The 22,022-nt window shown below is 42.0% G+C and overlaps 1 protein-coding gene across 3 annotated transcripts in view; it reads left to right on the forward strand.

Annotated features, from left to right (window-relative positions):
* Positions 1 to 22,022, forward strand: part of pfkpa (phosphofructokinase, platelet a) — a 146,056-nt gene that overhangs the window by 98,875 nt on the left and 25,159 nt on the right. For all 3 annotated transcript variants that reach the window (XM_085987601.1, XM_085987602.1, XM_085987600.1), the window contains 4 exons: positions 5,778 to 5,848; positions 7,113 to 7,200; positions 9,986 to 10,138; positions 13,884 to 14,048. In XM_085987601.1, the coding sequence (XP_085843727.1) occupies positions 5,778 to 5,848; positions 7,113 to 7,200; positions 9,986 to 10,138; positions 13,884 to 14,048 (477 nt within the window). The remainder of the gene's footprint in view (positions 1 to 5,777; positions 5,849 to 7,112; positions 7,201 to 9,985; positions 10,139 to 13,883; positions 14,049 to 22,022) is intronic.

A 22,022-nucleotide genomic window follows, 5' to 3' on the forward strand; every position in this document is an offset into this window, starting at 1 on the left:
AATCATCCACCACAGCCACTTTTGACATATTTTGCAACTGCAGTTATATAATTAAATAGTGGAAACTTTTATTATAATTTTGTGTTTAGTCTGATACTGCATTTTTATACTGCCTACTGATGTGTCGAGAGTCAAACTGAACTAGAAAGTTGAATTGAATTCTATTTAATATACGATAGCAAAATACTGCGGATGCTGGAAATCCAAAATAACAAGAAACACTGGAAAAACTCAGCAGGTCAGGCAGCATCTATGAAGAGAGAAACCGAGTTAACGTTTCAGGTCGATGACCTTTCGTCAGAACTGGAAAAAAGCAGGAAATGGAACAGATTTTTAAGCAAGTGTAGAGGCTGGGAAAGGGGGGAGGGGATGAAAGAACAAAAGGGAAGGTCTAACATAGAAACAGAGAAGATAGGAGCAGGAGTAGGCCATTCGGCCCCTCGAGCCTGCTCCGCCATTCAATGAGATCATGGCTGATCATCCAAATTCAGTACCCTGTCCCTGCCTTCTCCCCATATCCCTTGATCCCTTTAGCCTTAAGAAATATATTTAACTCCTTCTTGAATATATTTAATGAATTGGCCTCTACTGCCTTCTTTGGTAGAGAATTCCACAGGTTCACCACACTCTGGGTGAAGAAATTCCTCCTCATCTCTGTCCTAAATGGCTTACCCCTTATCCTTAGACTGTGACCCCTGATTCTGGACTCCCCAACCATCGGGAACATCCTTCCTGCATCTAGTCTGTCTAGTCCTGTTAGAATGTTATAAGTTTCAATGAGATCCCCTCTCATTCTTCTAAACTCCAGCGAGTATAAGCCCAATCGACCCAATCTCCCTCATGCCATCCCAGGTATCAGCCTGGTGAATCTTCGCTGCACTTCTTCCATGGCAAGAACATCCTTCCTCAGATAAGGCGACCAAAACTGCACACAATACTCAAGGTGTGGTCTCACCAAGGCCCTGTACAACTGCAACAAGACACCCTTGTTCCTGTACTCAAACCCTCTCGCTACGCATTTATTCACGTTATATTGCATCTGCTATGCTTCTGCCCAATCACCCAATCTGTCCAAATCATACTGGAGTTTCTCGGCATCCTCCTCACAGCACATACGCCCACCCAACTTTGTGTCGTCTGCAAACTTGGAGTCTGTGATAGGATGGAAGGCGGAAGAGATTAAGAGACATTAAGAGATATTCAAGGCAAAAGGAGATGGAAATGGAACAGGTTAAGAAACAAAGGATGGCTCTAGATGAAGTGTAAATTGTGCTGGCAGAATGAAAGACAGCTGCCGTGTGGGGAGAAGAAAAAAAGACACACAAAAAGTGTGGATAAAATATGTACATGTCCGGAAGGCTCTAAAGTGCCTAATCGAAAGATGAGGTGCTGTTCCTCGAGCTTACGTTGAGCTTCCATGGAACAATGCAAGAGGCCGAAGACGGTGAGGTCTGAGTGGGAGTGGAGCTGTGAATTAAAATGACAGGCGACCGGAAGCTCAGGGTCCCCCTTACGGACAGACATTAAGAGATATTCAAGGCAAGAGGAGGTGGAAATGGGACAGGTTAAGGAACAAAGGATGGCTCTAGATGAGGTGTGAATTGCGCTGGCAGAATGAAGGACTGTCCAGTTTTTCCAGCGTTTCCTGTTGTTATTTCTATTTAATATACCTTGTGACATGCGTTGTTAATTGGCTGGGAGTTGGGACACACAGAGTAGGGATAAAGCGATTGTACAGGTTGGACCCTGGTAATCCGGCACCCTCAGGACAAGGCCGGTGCCGGACCATTGAAAATTCCGAACCACTGAAGGTTAGGTAAATAACACCTAAAATAACAATATTAGGTACAATATTATGTTTGTTTATATCGCGGGAAACGGTGGTGCTGCTGAGCGGCTGCTCCGCAAATTAAAGACCGCCGGTTTCAATTCGTGCCGGACCACTGAAGGTGCTGGACCGCCGGGTGCCGGATTACCAGGGTTCAACCTGTACTCTGACTGGCAGGATGTGGCCAGTGGTGTCCCCAGGGATCTGTACTGGGGTTTTAACCATGTATATCAATGACTTGGATGAAGAAGTAGATTTGTTATATCCAAATTTGCAGATGACACTAAGTTAGGAGTCACAACAAGTTGTGCAGATGGGAGCAGAAATTTACAATTTAGCTGATAGGGTAATGAATGGCAATGGTGGAGGAGGAGTGTGGTTGGTACAGTGTGGAGTCGATGAGCACTCCTGCTACTCCTGGCTCCACAGCAATGATATTTCTTTTTTTTTTTAATTAGCTTTTGTTGGCTGTCACCCAGCAACCAACCAATGAAGAATTCCACTCTGCGATAGCAAATTTTGGCGAGGGGTCCTAAAAGAGTCTTTAGGCCATTCATTTACAGATGTAAACGGCCTGTTTCGGGTAGCCACTGGGGACGCCAGAAAAATCACCCAACCCAATATCGGATCGGACGTCTTTCGGGTGTCCTTTGGGCACAAAGACGTTGGTCCCTGAAATTGGCCTTTGTTGCGCCTGTTTTATGCCCATAAATGAAAGCAACAAGGTCCAATTTCTACCCTCATGAGTTCAAAATCCCACCATGGCAAGTTGTGAAATTGAGTTGAATAAATCTGAGAATTTGAGGGCTGACTCCCAAATTTACAGTGTTGTTCAGGGAAGGAACCTGCCACCTTTACTCAGCCTGGCATACATGTGACTTTAGTCCCACATTGTTTTTGACTTTTAATGCTGTTGGAGCAACTAGGGATAGGCACTACATAGAGCCGTGCCAGTGTCAACCGCATTCCAAGAGCAAAGTAAAACAAAACATACAACTGAGCACAAATTGATGCTAAATTGGCAGTCTCACTTAAAAAGGTACAAAAATTGGGAGTTCACGTTGATACAGTATGGGTGTTGATTTGAGGTTGGAGTTAAGGCACATTGTTGGGGTAGAACAAAAGGCAGCTTTACTCTGTATCTGACCATGCTATACCAAAGTACCAAAATGTTCCCGTCCCTATTCCTGATGGCACATATTTTATATACAGGAAACTCTCTTTTTACCAGCACCTAAATAACCGGAAATCTCCCTTAACCGGCAACATTCAGGAGTAGGTTCAGCTAAGTTTTACTTCATATTAGTGGCCGTGTAACCGGGATTCCTGGATCTGTGGCTATGTAACCGGGGTTCCTGCACCAGTTGCCATGCAACAGGGACACCTGGATCTGTGGCCGTGTACAGGGCTCTCGTACCTTAGTAAGTATACCTCTCTGTAATCCGGACTTTCTGATCACCCGGCACCATGCTGGTCCCGTCTGTGCCGGATAAAAAATGAGTTTCCTGTAATGACAAATATGTCACAATATTGAGAATTTGAATTCAGAACCAGTTTGAACTGGCAGACTGCCATTAGGATACAAATTGAAGTTTCTTAGTGCAGAAGTGGCAATTTGCCTATAGTAAATCTGGAAAAGGTCTGCCCCCATCTTCCTGCCCTTTCAGCTGACTTGGGAGGCTGAAATAGTTTGTGTTTTCACTTGATATACACTTGCCTTTTAGATCCGATCTGCTTGACATTGCTACTTACTTTAATTGAAATGTAATAGTATTAGTAGTAGTGTATTCTGGGTTACTAAAGCTGTAAGTGGATTAGTTTACAGAAGCAGATGGCAATAATAGGAGAAAGGTTTGTGCCACTCTGGTTTTCATTCCTATGTAGTGTTTGAGCAGAAGATTTGCCATACAGCTCCACAGTCTAATTAAATGTGAGCCTGGATTTCAGCCTCGAATGTGACCTTGACTTTGTCGTGGGTCAGTAATCGTCTCCTGTTCAAATGCGGTGCTACGTTATATAAAGTGTACAGGATAAAGAACGGCCGATTATTTTAATCCAATTACTCATCATTGAGTGCTTTTGAGTCAGAGACCTGAGTTGTTTCATTGATGCAAAAGAGAGTGTTTTAAGGGTCCCACTGCTGTGATGAGGTTGTGGGGGGGGGTGGGTGCTGACATCAATAGTTGTTGGACGTATTTCAAACTGGTTATTTTTTAAAAGACCCAGTTGTGTCTGAGTGAACATGAAATGTAGAATACAAAAGCAAAATACTACGGATGCTGGAAATCTGAAATAAAAACAGAAAATGCTGGAAACACTCAGCCGGTCAGGCAGCATCTGTGGAGAGAGAAACAGAGTTAACATTTCAGGTCGATGACCCTTCATCAGAACTGGAAAAAGTTGGCGATGTGACAGGTTTTTAAGCAAGTGTAGGGGCAGGGAGGGGAGGAAAAAACAAAAGGGAAGGTCTGTGATAGGATGGAAGGCAGGAGAGATTCTAAGAGACAAAAGGGATGATGGTGCAAGGCAAAAGGAGATGGTAATGGGACACGTAAAGAAACAAAAGATGACTCTAGATGAAGTGTAAATGGCAATGGCAGGATGATCAACAGCTGCCATGTGAGAGAGAGAGAGAAAAAAATGATAGGGGCAGAGGTTATGGTCTGAAATTATTGAACTTGATGTTGAGTCCAGAAGGCTGTAAAGTGCCTAATCGAAAGATGAGGTGCTGTTCCTCGAGCTTACATTGAGCTTCATTGGAATAGTGTAAGAGACCGAGGACGGTGAGGTCTGAGTGGGAGTGGAGCTGAGAATTAAAGTGACAGGTGACCGGAAGCTCGGGGTCAACCTTACGGACTGAAGGGAGAGGAGACCACATCGTGAGCAGCGAATACAGTACACAATGTAGTTGAGTACACTTTCAAGTGGATGTAGAATTGGTTTCTTTTGTAAATTGATTTTTCAGTGGATTAATTCATTACTTTCAGACTCAAGATGAACCTTCAGCAGGGGTGGAGCTCAGGTCTAAATGGTTTGTTTGCATATGCAGTGTTGTCACAAGCATGTGACTCCATAACCAGGTACAGGAAACTTTGTGCTATCCGGCACCCATGGGACCGAGCTACTGCCGTTTTTTTAAAAGCTCCGGATAGACCAGCGTCAATGTTATCAGATAGGAGCTTTTCATCGCAGTATCTGACCACAACAGCTTGTAAACACTCGGCCCGTGGCTTGGAAGCGTCTCTGAAGCTGTTGCTAAGATACAGAGACGCTTTCTAGAGCCTGCCGTGTCTGACCACAAACACTGTTGCTCAGCAACAGCTTGTAAACACTCAGCCCAGTAGCTTGGAAGCGTCTCTGAAGCTGTTGCTAAGCGACAAAGACGCTTTCCAGAGCCTGCCTGTGAAAAGAATGCTAGGAGGAAAAAAAAACTAACCAAAGCGGCTGCTGATTTCTGCCGTTAGATCAAAGTTGCCGGACATTCAACTTCCGGATAGCTCAAAGTTTCCTGTACTTTTAGATGGTGGCACTGTCTTAACCGAAGCAATCCATCATGAAGGGCATTTTGGATGAAGACTTGCACATGGAGTTGTTTAACAACCTGGCGTACCACAGAATGATAGAACATACATTGATGCCTGAGATTTTCCATGCGACAAAGCAAGTTCCCAAACTCAGTCCAAGTAAATAAAGGCCTGGCGATTTCCTCATAGGGCAGCTCAACCATGGGCCAGTTTCATGCAGCTAATAACTGGTTTCTAAACAGAGATTGAAGCATGGCAGCAGGTTCCATACCCTGTCTCTCAAACCGGGGAATAGTGCCTGGCACAGGAGAGTTTGAAGACGAGGAAACAAAAATAAGGAATAGGAAAAGTAGCAATCAATTTTAAAAGGTTTTAAAATACGTGCGGAATCTATTACAATGATTTTTTTCTTCCCCCACCCTCAGATCAAAGAAATTAAATGGCGCGATGTTGGAGGCTGGACAGGCCAAGGTGGTTCCCTTTTGGGTACTAAACGGTAAATACAGTGCGAACTAATGGTGTGTATGTGTTTAATCTAGAGTGAATAGAAGTGTAAATCGGTATCCTTAAAGGCCATCCTTTGATGTATGATAGCAGAGTCCATTTGAAACCACATTGCAATCATCACGAGAGATCTGTTCAATCCTGCAAATAGTGATTCAAGTTTGGGTCTACTGCTTTTCGCCCTTTCAAGTCGGGTGGTTTGTTTGCAAGTAGAAAGTTCTCGCTTGTAAGCAAAAATTCCCGACAGTCCGTTGAAATAAGGGTTTTTTTTGTTACGTTTTCAGTTCGCAGGGTTTTGTAATTAATGAAGAAAAATATAAAATTTCAGAACAATATGACCAAGACTGTAGGGCATGTGCTTGATTGAAGCCCTGTTATGTTATAAATTAATGCAGAAGGAATGCTGGTTCTTAATCTGCGTTGAAAGACGATGGGGACGAGTTTCAACTGCTGCCCTCCTGTTTCTAACCTTAAGGGGAGTCTGCAGCAATAAATTGGGGGGGGTGCGGGGGGAAGAGTGAAGAGAGACTCGGCTACTCTTGGATGCCCAAGGCCCGCCTCATACAATTTTGAGCTTGTAAATGGGTGCAGAACACTCTTATTTCCGGCGGGAGGCTGTTTAGATACTGAAAACAGGGTCCGACACCATTACAGGACCTGGAATGCAATGTTGAAGTGAAAGGTTGGGCCGTACTAGGCAGTGAGCTATAGGAGCTTTAAAGTGGCCACAAAAGAAAAGGAGCCCAAACCTCTCTTTTTATGGAGCAAGAAATGCAGCAATGCTGCTCCTAGCTCCACAAAAATACTGTAGGCTGCTGTTGACCCGTGCTTGACCCCTCTCTGGGATCAGGCCTGATCTATTAACTGGCTCCATGTAGGGGCTGGCTGATTTCCTAGTCCTCCCACAACTGATGAGCTTCAGCGGAGTGCTTGTTTGTCACTTGCCGGTTGCGTCCCGAACCTGAAGATGGTTCAGGTCTCATGATGTGGCTTTAGGGTGGGGTGTGTATGGTCATTTCGCCGACTTTACACCTGTTTTGGGTCTATGTTTCAATCCCCCCACCCTCCCCCCCCCCCCCCCCAAAAAAAAAGTATATATTTTGAGCCATATTTGAATTGACGCTTATTTCACCAAAATGAAAAAGTTCTGTATGTGTCCCCAAATGTACAAATATCCTTCATGTTATTCATTGCAATTGGATATAAATCACTTACCCCAGTTTCTGACACACCTTTCATTTGTTCATACTTCACAGCACCCTTCCTATAAAGAACCTGGAGAGCATTGCTGAGCAGATACGTTTACACAATATCAGTGCTGTGCTGCTGATTGGTGGCTTCGAGGTATGTGCTGCATTTCTTCTATGTTCTGAAACATGCTATAATGCCGTATATGATTGAAAATGAAATGTAATTCTCAAGCATAATCCTTTCTGGCTTTGCTAAATATACAAAGAATCTGCATACAGTAATACTCAGGTTATAGTGAAACAAAGAGCAAAGATCCTTTAAAAAAAAATTCTCTTTCTGGAAACCGCTGTACTGATTCCGATCGTGCAGCTTCTAATTTATGAGAAAATTATGATCTTCGAGTCTCTTCCTGAACTTGGTACAATCGAAAGGTGCCACTCTGGCGGCGATAACAGCCCTTGCTGAGTGCTGTGTCAGCAGCACACTGTGCTTGATGTCGCATAAAGAGTCCCATGCTGTCCTCTAATTGACCAACTTGGGTGAGGAGCCCCGTCCATCAATTTGCATTCATCTTGTTGCAAAATGGTATTTTGCACAGTAGCTAAAATACTGTTAACTGAACTCCCGCTGAAAAAGAAATGCACCTTTGTTAAATACTTTGAGTGTTTTCGAAGATCTGGGATTTTTCAAAACAATAGTAATTGATCTGGACACCATGTTTAGCTGAGTTCGTGCATTTTTGTTTGCTTCCAAAATTTCAATTTTTGCACATCTGCAGATATAGTTAAAATTGTACCATTTTAACATTTGATGTAGAATTGGCAGCTCTACACGTTTAACAAGTTAATTTTATATTTGAATGTAGACTTTATATTGCGAATAGATAAATTAGTGATGCAATATTAAAATAGCAATGCCATATTGTATTTCTGCCTCAAATAGTTTTAACTAAATTGTGAAATCCCTTTGAAAAGAAAAGAACTATAAAAAAAACAGTTCAGTTTGCATTCAGCTAGTAAATGATGAGAGTATGGTAACATTTTGCAAGAATCGGACAAGCATAGCTTTTTCATGACTAGACACCGGATGAGCCAATCTGGAAATTCTACTGTCCATACTTGAAATTTATTGAGCAACCTGTTCATTTCAGCGATCATGTTATGTATTTTTTTCACTAGGTAATTAACCAAATAGATTGTTTTAATCTACCTAAAGCTAGGAACAGTAACTAGAAATGTACTAAATAGTAATGGGTGACTTTGAGTCCTGTCTAAAATGATCAAGTTTGATTGAATTTTCACATTTATGCAAAATGGAATGCTACTGGGAATGGAGGGAGTACTTTAAATATATTCATCCCAACTCAATGTGCTGAATAATATTTTGGAAGACCACCTTTCTACTTTCTCCCCCTCCCCCTGCTTTATTCAGGTCCACAGTTTCAGGTCTTCAGGCAGTTTGGAGCTGTTCGGATGATATTAGCAATGAGTGTTAGCGAGCAGCTCCACAGGGAAGCCCCTAGATAAGCATCCAGATAGGATCTGAATGTGAACACAGTTTCTGAGCCAGCGAAGCTCAGTACTGGCCTAATTCAAGAGCAACATTGCTGAATTTAGCAACATGGGGAGAGAGAGAGAGTGTGTGTGTAACACTGTGTAAAAGCTGATAAACCTGTCTGAGGGACTGTTGATCTTTACTGCCTTGGTGGCTCAATCTTATAAAGTAACGGTGGGATAGTGGCCTTTTCAAACTTTACAACTTGTCATTTGTCGGACCTGTCGCACAATTTCATATCATTTTGATATTTACTCACCAAAATTAACATGTATTGCAAAGGCGGTGTCCTGAGCATTTCCTATTGTTCAAGTGTGATGGAAATTTTGTTTTGATTATAGAATGTATGTATATAATAAGAAAATGTGTATCAAGGCAGAAATTTAATCAAGGGATTCAGGTGATGGCATAAACTGCAAGAGCACAGCTCCAGCAATTCATGTATGCCATGTAAACCCCATGTTTACATTACTGCCTGGAATTTAATGTATCCATAATTTCTTATAATGTATATGGCATTAGGCTCTTGCTTCAAACTCTCAGTACTTTGCTACAAGTGTTTTGTGGTCAGGGGAGAGTGGGAGAGAGGTGGAGAGGTATTAACATTAGACCAAGTCAGTTAAAAGGTGGAAGTTTCATTATAGTCTATAAGTAGTTATCAAGTGACTACAAAATAGTGTCATTAGATGTTTCACACAAGGGTGCAATAAAAATTAATGTACGATAAATTTTTCATTTGAATGAGATGAAGTAAGGTGGGAGGTGGCTCATGTGGAGCATAAACACCGGCATAGACCTGTTGGGCCGAATGGCCTGTTTCTGTGCTGTAAAATTCTATGTAACAGTGCAACTGCGAACCCAATATATATTATAACAAAGCCTATGTATTCAAATGATGATGTGTCCTGGTGGTGCCAGCAGTGAAGTGTTTGGCACCCAGCTAGAATACTGGAATTTCTGTATCAATCTTGACTGGCTATCAAATATGTCTAATATATTACTACAGGAGTTCCACCAGTTCCCAGTTGGCATGATGGTTGGAGAATTGCATGACACTGGGATGTACCTTCTCAAGAGGATGAAAGGTGGTTGGTCAGTTTTTGTCCCCCCCCCACAATGGACTCGTACCTCCTGGTGCCTACTCGAGTTTGGTTATTGGTGAATCACATGGAGGTGTCCATATTTCTGGCCTAACCTGGCTTTCCTGGATGAAGGAGGAAGAGTTGTGGTGGGTGGCTGCAGTGGGAGCCTAAAATGGTGAAAGTAGATGGTGTATTTTTTAGCTAGTGTAAGAAGGCAAGTGATGGGTGGCTCTCCCTTTGGCCCTTACCATGTTTCTAATTTAACTATTGTACATGCAAGCTAATCTGGATGTGCCCTCCAGGCATACCTGGGACTTTTGGAACTGTCAGCTGCACGTGCCAAATATGATGAATTCTGTATCCCCATGGTAATGGTTCCTGCCACTGTCTCCAACAATGTGCCTGGTTCAGACTTCAGCATTGGTGCAGATACTGCCCTGAACGCTATAACTGATGTAAGTCTGTCTAAGGAATGTGTAATTACAATACTTACACACTGGTCCAAAGAGATGTTTGGGATCATTTCAACTGCATCTGTTATCTGCTAGCACCAGCAGGTTTGATACTGCACTTCCAAACCACTGGCTTCCCTCACGGATGTAAAGTCACATCCATTTTAATCTCATTGACTTGTGCTTCACAGTGGGCTGTTGGGTTTCTAATTTTAGATGATCAGACTCATTGTGGTAAACCACTGTTTGTATTCCACTGTGTACATGCCTGGACATGCCTCGGCTGACTCCTCCCACAAGTCCTAGTATAAAGGTGACTGCTCCCCAGCCCTTTGTATTTCTGGACCGGTCGACCACTCGAGGCAGACCTTCATTCTTTTGTTAATAAAAGCCTTTAGTTACTCTCTTAACTCTCAGTCTTTTATGAGTAATTGATAGCGCATCATTCATTTCTTCCATTATAGAGCCATTTTCAATTAGCGTGAGGTTCATGCCTTTTCCGCCAATGAAGCAGAGTTTTGAAGTGCCTTCGATCTGACTTCCTCTTTTTGACAGTTCTGAAGTCATATTGATGACCCCTTATTTAATTGAAAACCACTAAAATTGAAAATTCTCATCTTTTGTTTCTGAATTATAGGAGTTAATTTGCAGCAACTCGGGGTAGTTTCATGACCCACGTGGCTCATTGCTCTGAAACAGCAGACCATTCTGTCCAAAAGGTTTATTCAGGGTAGTCGACTTAGTAGGTGTTTTATCATCTTTAATAATACCCAAGAGACTGGTCTGTTAGGAGCCCTTGAATGCTTGCCCACAGGAATTTGTTGCTCTCAAACTGATTTGATACTAAGCCTTTAAAAGACAGGGTCATTTACTCTGCTTCTCCATAGAATGTTTTTTTCTATTATTTTCTCATCCTATCAGTCTTCTGTGGAACTGAAGTTGAAGCACAGTTTAGGTAACTAGATAATTCAGAAACTTTAAAGTCCTCTGTTTTCCCCCAAAACAACCTGGTGATTTTTGGGGGGATACACAATAGTAGGACCCTTGTTAGTGCTGGTGGATAATGTTGCAGTTGGATATTATTCAAGGTAGGTAAACAGAGGCATGCAATGGAGCGGTAAACCTTTCAATATCTGTTTCTGCATCAACTCTTCGCCTGTTGCAACTTTTGTTAATGGTTTAAAAAAAAAACTTTTCATTTTGCTGCATATTAATCACCACATGTAGCTTATGTACTAACGAGGCAACATTTTATCATTTTCCAGAAACTGCGAAAGCCTTATGCTCAAATCTTTAGAAGCATAAAAGTATTTATATATCTTGCAACAATAGGAAATACAACAGATCGACAAGGAAAACATTTTTTTCCAACATTTCAAGAGTAGATCATTCATCGAAACAGCAAAGCTTTTGTTTGTTTCTTATTGTAAAGCTTTCTACAGCAGTATCAAATTAAATGTCTCTAAAATCATCACCCAACTCAATCACATTTGCCATCCAATGGTGGTTTCTCTTTATGGTCACATTCATTTCCTTAAAACAAATCATATTATTAGACACTGTCATTTTGGTTTGTTTTCTTTCTCTTGTTCTGGCTGTCTTCATTGCGAAAAGAAAAAGAGTAGAATTAAAACCAATGCAGTTCTCTGTACCCTTTGTTAAAGTTTAGCAGGACTAGTAAGGAAATGAGGCTGAGTATCCTTATTTTGTCTCTGTCTGACACACTCACACTGGTGTGATGCTCCACTTAGGCTTAGAACTCAAGACCAGCTAGCTATAGTGGTATTCTAACCTTCGCCAAGTCCTATTCATCCATCACCCATGTGCTCGCTGACCTACATTGGCTCCCGGTCCATCAATGCTTCAGATTTAAAATTCTCTTCCTCATGTTCAAATCCCTCTATGGCCTTGGCCCTCCTTCTCTCTGTAACCACCTCCAGCCTTGCATACCTCCAAGAGCTCTGTGTTCCTCCAACTCTGACCTCTTACGCATCCCCCACTTCCTTCACCCCACCATTGCTGGCCGTCCCTTCAGCAGTCTAGGCCTTAAGCTCTGTAATTTCCTTCCTAAATCTCTCTTCTCCTTTAAGACCCTTGTCAAAAGCTATTTCTTTAACTAAGCTTTTAGTCTCCCCTCCCAATATCTCTTTCTTTGTCTCGGTGTAAATTTTTGCCTGATTACACTCCTAAGTGCCTTGGGATGTTTTCCTATGTTAAAGGCGGTAGATAAATGCAAATTGTTATTGTTGATTATTAAAAATGGGATTAATACAATTTGCATTTGCTGAAGTTTCAATCATCCCATTTTAAATTCTAAGTGAGGCAAGTCCTGTTAATTACTCACTCCATTTTAATACCGTATTTCATCTTTCATTTAAAGTTGAAGACCATGATAAAGTGTTGCCTAAGCATGTGTTTAATCATTTATGAGCTATTACCTGTCGCTCTCCCATCTCTTCCTGTGTAGACTTTACTGGTACTCCAAATTTGTCTTGTGCTGACATTAATTCAAACTTGCTTTAAGCTGCATGAACCAGTGTGAGCTTTCCAGTGCAGGTTTGCATTGATTTGCAGCCACTTTGTGTATACTTTTGCTGGAAGTTTACATGTTTGCCGATGGGAAGCCAAATCTCTCCTCGCATCTAAAGCAATATGATATTAAGCTGCACTCCACAGTGCGATGGTCAAAAAAAAATGCTAAATCACTTTTGTTCTGGAAATCCAGGCATTTGAATCTTTGCTGCAATTAGATCGTGCACGTTCTTGCATTGAGGCGTTTTGCATCCCAATGTGTGTTGTGCCTGCTACCATAAGTAATAATGTACCAGGTAGTGATTTAACTATTGGTGCTGATACTGCTATCAACTGCGTTGTGGAGGTAAGTCGAATCTTTTTCAGTTATGGTGATGCTTTTGACTTGATGCTAACTGCTTAATAATTATTGTGATCTACACATAATGTAAATGCTTCAGTAATCCTGCATGGCAGTGCTTGTGTCGCATGTTGCTTCTGCTCTTGCTTTCAAATTTTCCTCTGTTTTGCCTTGAAAATTCCATAAATATGGCAATTTTTCATGACCTATGTTATGAAAAAGTGCAATTTTACAGGAGTATGACTGTTTTTAAAAGTGTTCTCTATTTTGAAGTAAGCTGTGAAATCTGGACCATTTACTGAATTGTCACTAAATATACTTTGCAAATTTTTTGTAACTTAATGGAAAAAGCATTATTTGAGGGCTCTGAATTGAGGACCAAAAGAATTTTTTAAAAATTCTTTTATTTTATATCATTTTCTTATGTTATAAAATATAAACAAATGTTCCTAATTTTGTAGTGAAACAAATACTGTTGCTTGTGATTTGCCTTTGTTGTTGTGATGTGCACTGCAGAAGTGAGTGTAAATATTCCATTAAGAGTAAAAATTGAATAATCTTAAATCAAATCCTACAATGCACGTCAGGCAAAATATTTATCCTATGAAAACAACATTCCAGGTAACTAACTTAAAACTACTGGATAATCTTGTCCACCTGTAAACAGCAAATTACATTTTTTTAAATAACAAGTGAACTGTTTACTGGTATATTTGAGGAATGTTGAATGCTGCTGGCATTTTGTAGCGTAAAAGACTTCTGTAATCACACTGGTAGATGAATAACAGAGGATGGTTAAACAAATGTAATTGATTATGAACTGTAACTTTCAATTTAATTTGTGTTTATTGTGCTGACTTGATATTTTCCTGTTAGACATGTGATCGTATCAAGCAATCAGCAAGTGGAACAAAACGGCGTGTTTTCATTATTGAGACAATGGGAGGTTACTGTGGCTACCTGGCCAGCATGAGTGGCCTTTCTGCTGGTGCTGATGTTGCCTACATCTATGAGGAGAAATTCGATATACGCGAGTTGCAGGTCTGTTTGAAGATTTTTTTCCTTTAAATATAAACTATTTTTCAAGGGTTGTGTCCCTAGGTGTAACTTAAAAAAAAACCAACTCTTTTAGGTTTTACAAGTTTAGATGTATATGTCTGTGTATGTGTATGTTCGTATATATGTGTGCGTCTACATCAATGTTCCCTTTAAGCTGCGCGGCTGTGCAGCGCTCTGGAGCTCCTGTGCAGCCGGCTCACCATGGGAAAAACTGTACATGCACGTTATTTTGAATGGGCCATGCAGCCCCTGCACACCCCAAAAAAATTAAAGGGAACATTGGTCTATATGTGTCTCTCCCCCCTCTCTCTCATATACACATATATACATAAAATATATATATGTGCGTGCGTGCACACACACACACACACACACACACACACACACTCTATATAAATATATATATAGAATGATCGCATCATCATATAAATATATGGAGACTAGAGGGGCTGAACTTCGTGTGTTGACTCATTACCCACCTGTTTCTGTTTTCTCATGCTTCTAGTATACACAAGACCTGGGTCTCATCACATCACTCTGTGATGTATGCCGCCATCCACATTATGTTCTTGGGTACACTTAGTCTATTTTTAACCTTTGTTTCAGTAGCTGTTGTCACATCAGGGTGTCCTTCGAAATACACAGAGAACGTCATGGAAAGAATCAGTTCCATTTAAGACCTGAATGGAGACCAGCGCGTTTCTAAATAAGGAATTTGATTATTGCTTTGCCCTTGTCACTATCGCAGACTACAACCAGGACCAGCCAGGGAAAGTTTTGGATGCCAGTGTTGTGATATATCTCCCTCCTTCAGAAATGTTGAAAATATTCAACAAACTCTCAATTTTTGACAGTATCCAAACACATTTCAGTTGTACTACTGTAAGTGGTGTATTCATGAATGGGAATTCCTTTAGATTGCTTTTGGGGAAAACAAATGTGGAATCTCTCTTTTTTTCTTGACTACACCAATGTTTCTCTTTCAATCCTGTTAAGGTATTAATCCAGTTCCTTTTAAGAGTTAATATAGCATTAAGTGCTTTAGGACTCAAATCTGTGTAGTCTTCTTTGTAGCCTCTGGTTCTGTGATTATTGTTTAACATCTGCTTACATTATCCATACCACATAGCATTTGAAAAAACTTTATCCTTTCCTCATTATCTTGTCTCTGTTCAATCAAGTTTGTTCTTAAAGCTTCTCCTCAAATCGTGTACTGTTAATTTCTTCGTTATCCATAGTTGGGTACCATTTATCTTTTTACAATACAATAACATTTACAATTTGCTGTCCCAGGATTTTTAACATGCTATGGTTTTCAGAAATTGAGAAGTAGCTTGAGTAAATCTTGCATAATCTCCAGTGCCCAAGTTGGTAAAACTGGCAGGAGCAAAAGTAGCATTTCCTTATAAAAGGGAACATTTCTTCATCCTGTGCCAATTACTGCCACCTAGTGGTAGGATAGAAAGGTGAGCAGCAATGAGAAGTGGAAATTAGTTTAATTGTAAGCATACTCCTTTTTAATTACTGGAAGAGAAAGCTTTCGACATTTAGGGGGAAAAATTCAGTATTGCCCCGTTTGGGGGGCCATTATTGGCCGTGCGCAAAGTTTAGCGCCTGGCGCTAATTATCGCCTCTGACAGCAAACTTGGCTTTTATCGCCCCTGGAGGTGATTGGAGCACTAAATCAGGCGCTTCACACCTGTCTTAAGGCGCAAAGGCCGAGGAGCGAGGCGCTACCTCAGAGCGCTGGCGAAGCAAGGAAGGGCAAATCAAAATAAACCTGCAAAGTGCTACTCAGTACTCAAAACTCCTTCACACAGCGTTGAATCTCTCCAGAAGTCTGTCTCTCTCTCTCTCTCTCTCTCTATCTCAATGCGTGGTGCAAAAATGTCACCGACAAAAAAGGCAGGAAGCGGTCGCCTTTAAATAGTGTTCCTCCAGTCCCTTTCTGACAGCATAACGCTCCCCTCAACCTGTCGTTGCTAGCGGCAGGCGATAAGGCAGGGGACGCCACTCAATATCCGGTCCGGGGCGTTGCGCACTCGACTGACGTCACACTCAGGAGATCGTGGCGGTAGTGGTTAGCGCCGCCGCAAAATGTCTAGTTAATTTTGCGAGCGGCGCAAACATCGCCGCGCCCGGGCTAGTTGCTTTGTGGCCCATTAGCGCCCTCTTAAGGCGCTAACGGGAGGTGCAAACAGCTGAATTTTTCCCCCTTACACTTTATTTTCAATTTGAAACATTACTTCCAAGTTGATCGTACAAGCTTAATTTTAAAAGCAACCCTTAGACCGCTAGCAGATCCAAGTACATTATCTCCTTGGGCTGGATGTTACTCTAAGTTCTCACAGACGCTGAAGCGAACACAGCTGTTAGTAAAAGACACTTAGGAGTCGCTTTATTCCTGGAATACAGTATATAACATCAAAAAAGACACATTTTGGCCCTGAAATTCTGCATGGTCTCCAGTCATAATTTTTGTATCTGCTCTTTCCAATTTAAGAGACGGTTAGTAAAGTCCTGTAACAGTGTATCATCTACTGGAAACTCCTTCAAGCTATAGAACTCTGAGCCGAATATGCAATTATGTAGCCCAAAATTATAAGGGGTTTTGATAGAGTAGATAGAGAGAAACTGTATTCACTGGCAGGAGGGTCGGTAACCAGAGGACACTGATTTAAGATAATTGACAAAAAAGCCAAGATGAGATGAGATTTTTTTTTTAGGCAGTGATTTGTTCTGACCTGGAATGCACTGCCTGAATGGGCGGTAGCAGATTCAATAGTAACTTTCAAAAGAGAATTAAAATATATGCTTGAAAAGGAGAAGTTTGCAGGGCTATGGGGAAAGAGCAGGGAAGTGGGACAAATTGGATAACTTCAAAGAGCCGGCACAGACATGATGGGCCGAATGGCCTCCTGTGCTGTATGATTCTATGTATTTGTATTATAAATTATTTTTTGCGGATTAATGAAGGATATTCTGATTTCTGAAAACTCCCATAGTTACTTAAACAACGATCTTTCTTTGCTGGGGCGGTGGTAGAAGAACTACCAGTGGCTTCAGTGCCTTGAATTGGGAAGGGGGAAAATTGTCTGTGGTTTTCATTCCTCATTGCTACCCAGTGCTCCTTCCTGGAAGTGTACTTGTGTGGTTCTCCAGTGAGGACAGGATCAGACATGGGTGTGATGCACAATGCCCAGATATGGTCAAATATGCTGTTGAAGCACACACTCTCTTGACTCAGACATGGAAGAATAGGCACTTGGATGAAATTCTAGCTAGTGCTTGTGGAACCATTTCCCAGTGAGGAGGCGTCAGGAAAGAAGGAAGGGAGAAAATTAATAGAGTAGGAGGAAAAGTGTGTGGGGCGGGTGGGAAATCAAATATTACAAATCATGTGCCAGAAATTCGGGTTCCCACAGGTGAGTACGCGCTAGGTACTCGCGCGTCAGGCCAACAAAAGTGCTGGTTCTGTGCGGGAAACTGGAACTTCTGTTCCCTTGAAAGAAGGGGTTCACAAGTCGAACGCGTGCGCCAGAGAGGCAGTGCGTACGCCTGGAACGTCCGCTTTTTTTACAGGTTTCTCCGGGAGGGTAAGTCTCCAGCAGCTATGCTTTTAAAAAGCAGTCGCAGGGCCCCATAACTTTTCTGACATCATCCAGTAAGTGCTGGTAATCTTGTCTATAATTTCTTCTATATTTTAGAAGCTGCATTGCTTAGGCTACAGCAGAGTTTGCATTGGTCACGCTATGTTATTTTAGTATTTTAAACATGGAATTATTAAAGCATGAAGAATACTTGTGCAAATAGATATTAAAGCATTGTAGCAGGATACAAAAGCTATAATTGAGTTTTTTTTCTACTATGGGTTTCTAATCATAATACTGTACTAGTTTGCATGCTAACCACCCACTGTCCTGCCCTGCCCCCTCCCCTCCCGAGGCCTGGTCAGACCAGGCTCCCTTTTATATATTTCTTTTATCTTCTTTCTTCCACAAAATCTTTGCCAATTTTTGCAGTAATCGAAGAGTTGAATTTAAGTTTTAAACTATCCAGTGATACTAATATTTTAAGTAGTACATTATACATCACTGCTTCCTATATGAAATCTCCAGGAATAGAAGTAATGAGACTAACTGGCAAACCTCTGATATCACAGCAACATCTCTGGCATGGGTTTGATACCAGTGTTATCCCAAAAAGATCTCCACAGAGGTAGTCACAGTTACATAAATGCCATATCTACTAGAGCAAGTCAGAGGCTGGGTGTTCTGTGGCAATTAGCTCCACTCCTAGCTCCTCAAAGCCTCCCTACCACCTACAATGCACAAGTCAGGAGTGTGATGGAATACTCTCCACTTGCCTGGATGAGTGCAGCTGCAACAACACTCCAGAAGCACAACGCCATCTAGGACAAAGCAGTCTGCTTGATTGGCACTTCATTCACTAGCTTAAACATCCATCCCTCCACCACTGGGATACTGTGACTGCAGTGTGTCCTGTCTACAGGATACACTGTAGCAACTCCCCAAGGCTGCTTCGGCAGCACCTCTCAAACCTGCAACCTCCACCACTTAGAAGGGCAAGGGTAGCGGGTGCATGGGAACACCATCACCTCCAAGTCACACGCCATTCCTGACAGCTCCAAGGAGCAAGGGTACTTGATTGGTATAGGATGAAGAAATGTGCTTTTTTTTTCACCAGGCTAGTATGTAATTATAGAGCATTAAATTTCATCAGTTCTTTTAACAAGATTCTTCTTGCAGTGATTGCAGGGCACTTAAAACTAATAGAATAAATGCAGCTTTCCAAGGAACAAGCTAACGTCATTTCTGATAAACTGACAAAAGATGTTGGTGACTATCAGCAGATGATAGAAGAATTGTGATCATTAATGTGGCAGTGCTCTTGGTGTTTATCTTGTGCTATTGCCCTGATTTTGTGCTCCAGAAAAATCTGTGCCAGGTATAACTGGCTGTTAATGCAGAGCAAGCCCGCAGCTTGCATAACTAATGTACAGTTTTGCAGGGTCAGATCCCTTGAATAACTAGGATGAGCTAACCTAATGCGGCATGCAGAAAATTTGGCCAGCCGGTCAAATTTAACACAATGTGCCCACTGAAATGCAAGTGGTTGCCTATCGCTTCAGCCTTTTATAAAGGTTCAAAATGGATTTAAATATTTATCTGCCTTTGCAACCAAGAAAACCCAATATGGTGGTGTGAAGTGGGGATTGTACACAATCGATGGAGCAATGCAGTACCTTACCATCAACCCCACTCACGATCTGACAAAAAGGTTTCAATGTCAAGTTCACAATAGATAACATTGGTGTGATTTTTGGGCCTGTGCAACTACAATAGCACCTTTTTATAATGTATCAAAAAGTCCCAATGTGCTTCACCGTTCAGCATCAGACCCAAGCTTCCATTACAGAGGAGATATTGGCCTGTATTTTCCGATCACAGGCCGCCTGCGATCTGGAAAAATCTATGTCCTTACCTGAGGGCTCCCGGGACACACACACTTACGCTCCTGGGCCTCACCATACTCCAAGTGCGCAGGGCCCACGTATCCCAGGGGCCCATGTCGTTCGCAGCATCCCTGGGATCACGTGGGCCATGAGGAGCCAATCACAGAAAGGAATCTCCCTTCATACATTTGACAGGAAGACCTGTCAAATATATGAATGGAGATCACCCCAAAAACATAGTAAAACTGTAAAAAAAAAAAAAAAAAAAAAATATTTAAATCACATTTTTAAAATGACTTGAAATTACAAAATGTAATTTTTTGAAAAAATAATTAAAGTTTTTTACGGGGCTAAAAATAAACTTATCTTTTTTTAAAGTATTTTTAAATGATAAATCAGTGAAAAAATTTATATATATTTTTAACTTTTTTCAACTCTTATCCTGGTGAAAGCAGGCCTTATGCCTGCTTTTACCAGGCATAAGAATTGTAAGGGTTTTCTGCAGGCAGAGGGTCTCCAAAGACGATTCTTGACGGATCGGAAATGCCGGTTTTCAGCGCATGTGCTGTGCATGCCTGAAACTGGCATTTCCGATGTCCCTACGGGTGGGTATACAGTGCGTCCCACCCATAGGGATCGGAATATCCAGCCCATTTATTTATCCTATTTCATACACTCCATTATTACAGAATTGTCATCCATTTTGTTGACTAATTTTCCCAACTATTAGTGCTATACAGTCTAAGACATTAGTGTTACAATTTTAGGGCCTTGCCTCGAATATTCTCTGAGACAGTGGTGGTAATCACTCCCATAAGCAACTTGAGCATCTTCCATTTAGAGGTGTATCTGTACTGCCCAAAATCTCACTATACAGCAGCATAACCCAGGGGTGTAATAATACTATGCCCTTGTGATCTGAAATTAATATCGATAGATTTTTGTTAAGTAAGAGTATTAACAGATACGGATCCAAGGCAGGTAAATGGAGTTACAATGCAGATAAGGCATGGTCTAATTGAATGGTGGAACAAGCTTATGGGGCCGACTCCTATGTCTTTTGCATGTATGCTCCTTCAATCTCTCCGAAGGCAGACCAAACAAGCACTTGGTGAGACAAGGCCACACATGAGCTGCTTTATTTTAAACATGTGAACATACAGAGCAATCATTATGATCAGCTTCACATACTTAGGCAGGGATTTTGCTCACCTCGGCAGGTCCATGGCGGGCGGTATATGTGGTGGGTCCCGACCCCACTGCTGGCTCCATCCCGCTCTGTGAAATTAATTTCCCTTGATTGGTCTTGTTAAGCCCGCCCAGCATGCTTCCTGGCCAATTAGAGGAAGCAGGTCTGGTGACGTCATTTGATGATGTGTCATCAGCCGGTATCCTTAAAGGGACCATGTACAAATTAATTTTGACATTTGTGCTGTCACTGTTCTACAGCATTGAGGTGCTGCAAACACTAACAATCACTGCACAAAGGCACAGGGCTGCACCCAGGCTCTCCCATGGCTCCCACCATAAGCATATAGAGGGAGTCAATGCCTGCAGAGAGATCTTCTTCCCTTCTAAAGGGCAGAAGAGACCTCCCCAGGAGATCAACACAGCCTGGTTGCACATTGCAGAGGAGGGCACAAGCAGGGATGTGGTCAGGAGGACCAGGCTGCAGTGCCGCATATGTTTCAATTATCTCAGTAGATCACAAGACGTTAGTACAAAGTCATACTCAACCTCATCCTGCTGTGCCACTCATCACATCCCCATCACTCTGCCTTTTCTCTACCCTACTCCTGCACATCCTTACTCACACCAACTTACTTTGGACCTCCACCCATCCCTCTCTATTATCACATTCCCATCTCATTAGCCACCCCTCACACTCACCCTCATCCTAGTGCAATCATACCAACTAGCAACACACAAGGGTAGGCACTTGGGTCTTTTATGCAATGTTCATGTAATGTTTCTGTTAATATGGTGTCAAACATTGAAACCGTTATTTCAACACTTTGTGTTCTTGGACAGATTTGTGTGCACATTTGGAAGTGGCTTAGTGAGTTGCAGTGAATGGTGAGACATAATGGTACCCCCTACAATGCTGATGAGTGTGAAAGGAATGGCTTGGGCATTGTAGGGATGCTTTATGGTGTTGATGTGGGGTGGTGCCAACCTGGCACATCATGTGGCAGCCAGGGTGTACAGCATTAAGTGAAGTAAATGTGGCTATGGTGAGGCCGTCCCTGGCCTCCCGGGCAGCAATGTGGTTGGGTGCTGATGCCCTGTGTCCTGTGCAGCATCAGTTGATTGCGGAGAAGGTTGGTGGTGTTGTTGGTGCTGCTGGTGTGCCTGGTGCTGCTGGTTTTGGGGCTGATCGTGGTGGGATTCTGAGGACCAAGGTGAGAGAGTATAAAGGGCACCCATGTTGATGGAATAGATGGCAGGTGAAATAGAGATGACAGAAGTGATCTGTTAAT

This window comes from Somniosus microcephalus, chromosome 5, assembly GCF_052327205.1.
Source record: "Somniosus microcephalus isolate GS21.2 chromosome 5, FLI_Smic_1.0, whole genome shotgun sequence".
In the NCBI taxonomy this organism is placed as follows: domain Eukaryota; kingdom Metazoa; phylum Chordata; class Chondrichthyes; order Squaliformes; family Somniosidae; genus Somniosus; species Somniosus microcephalus.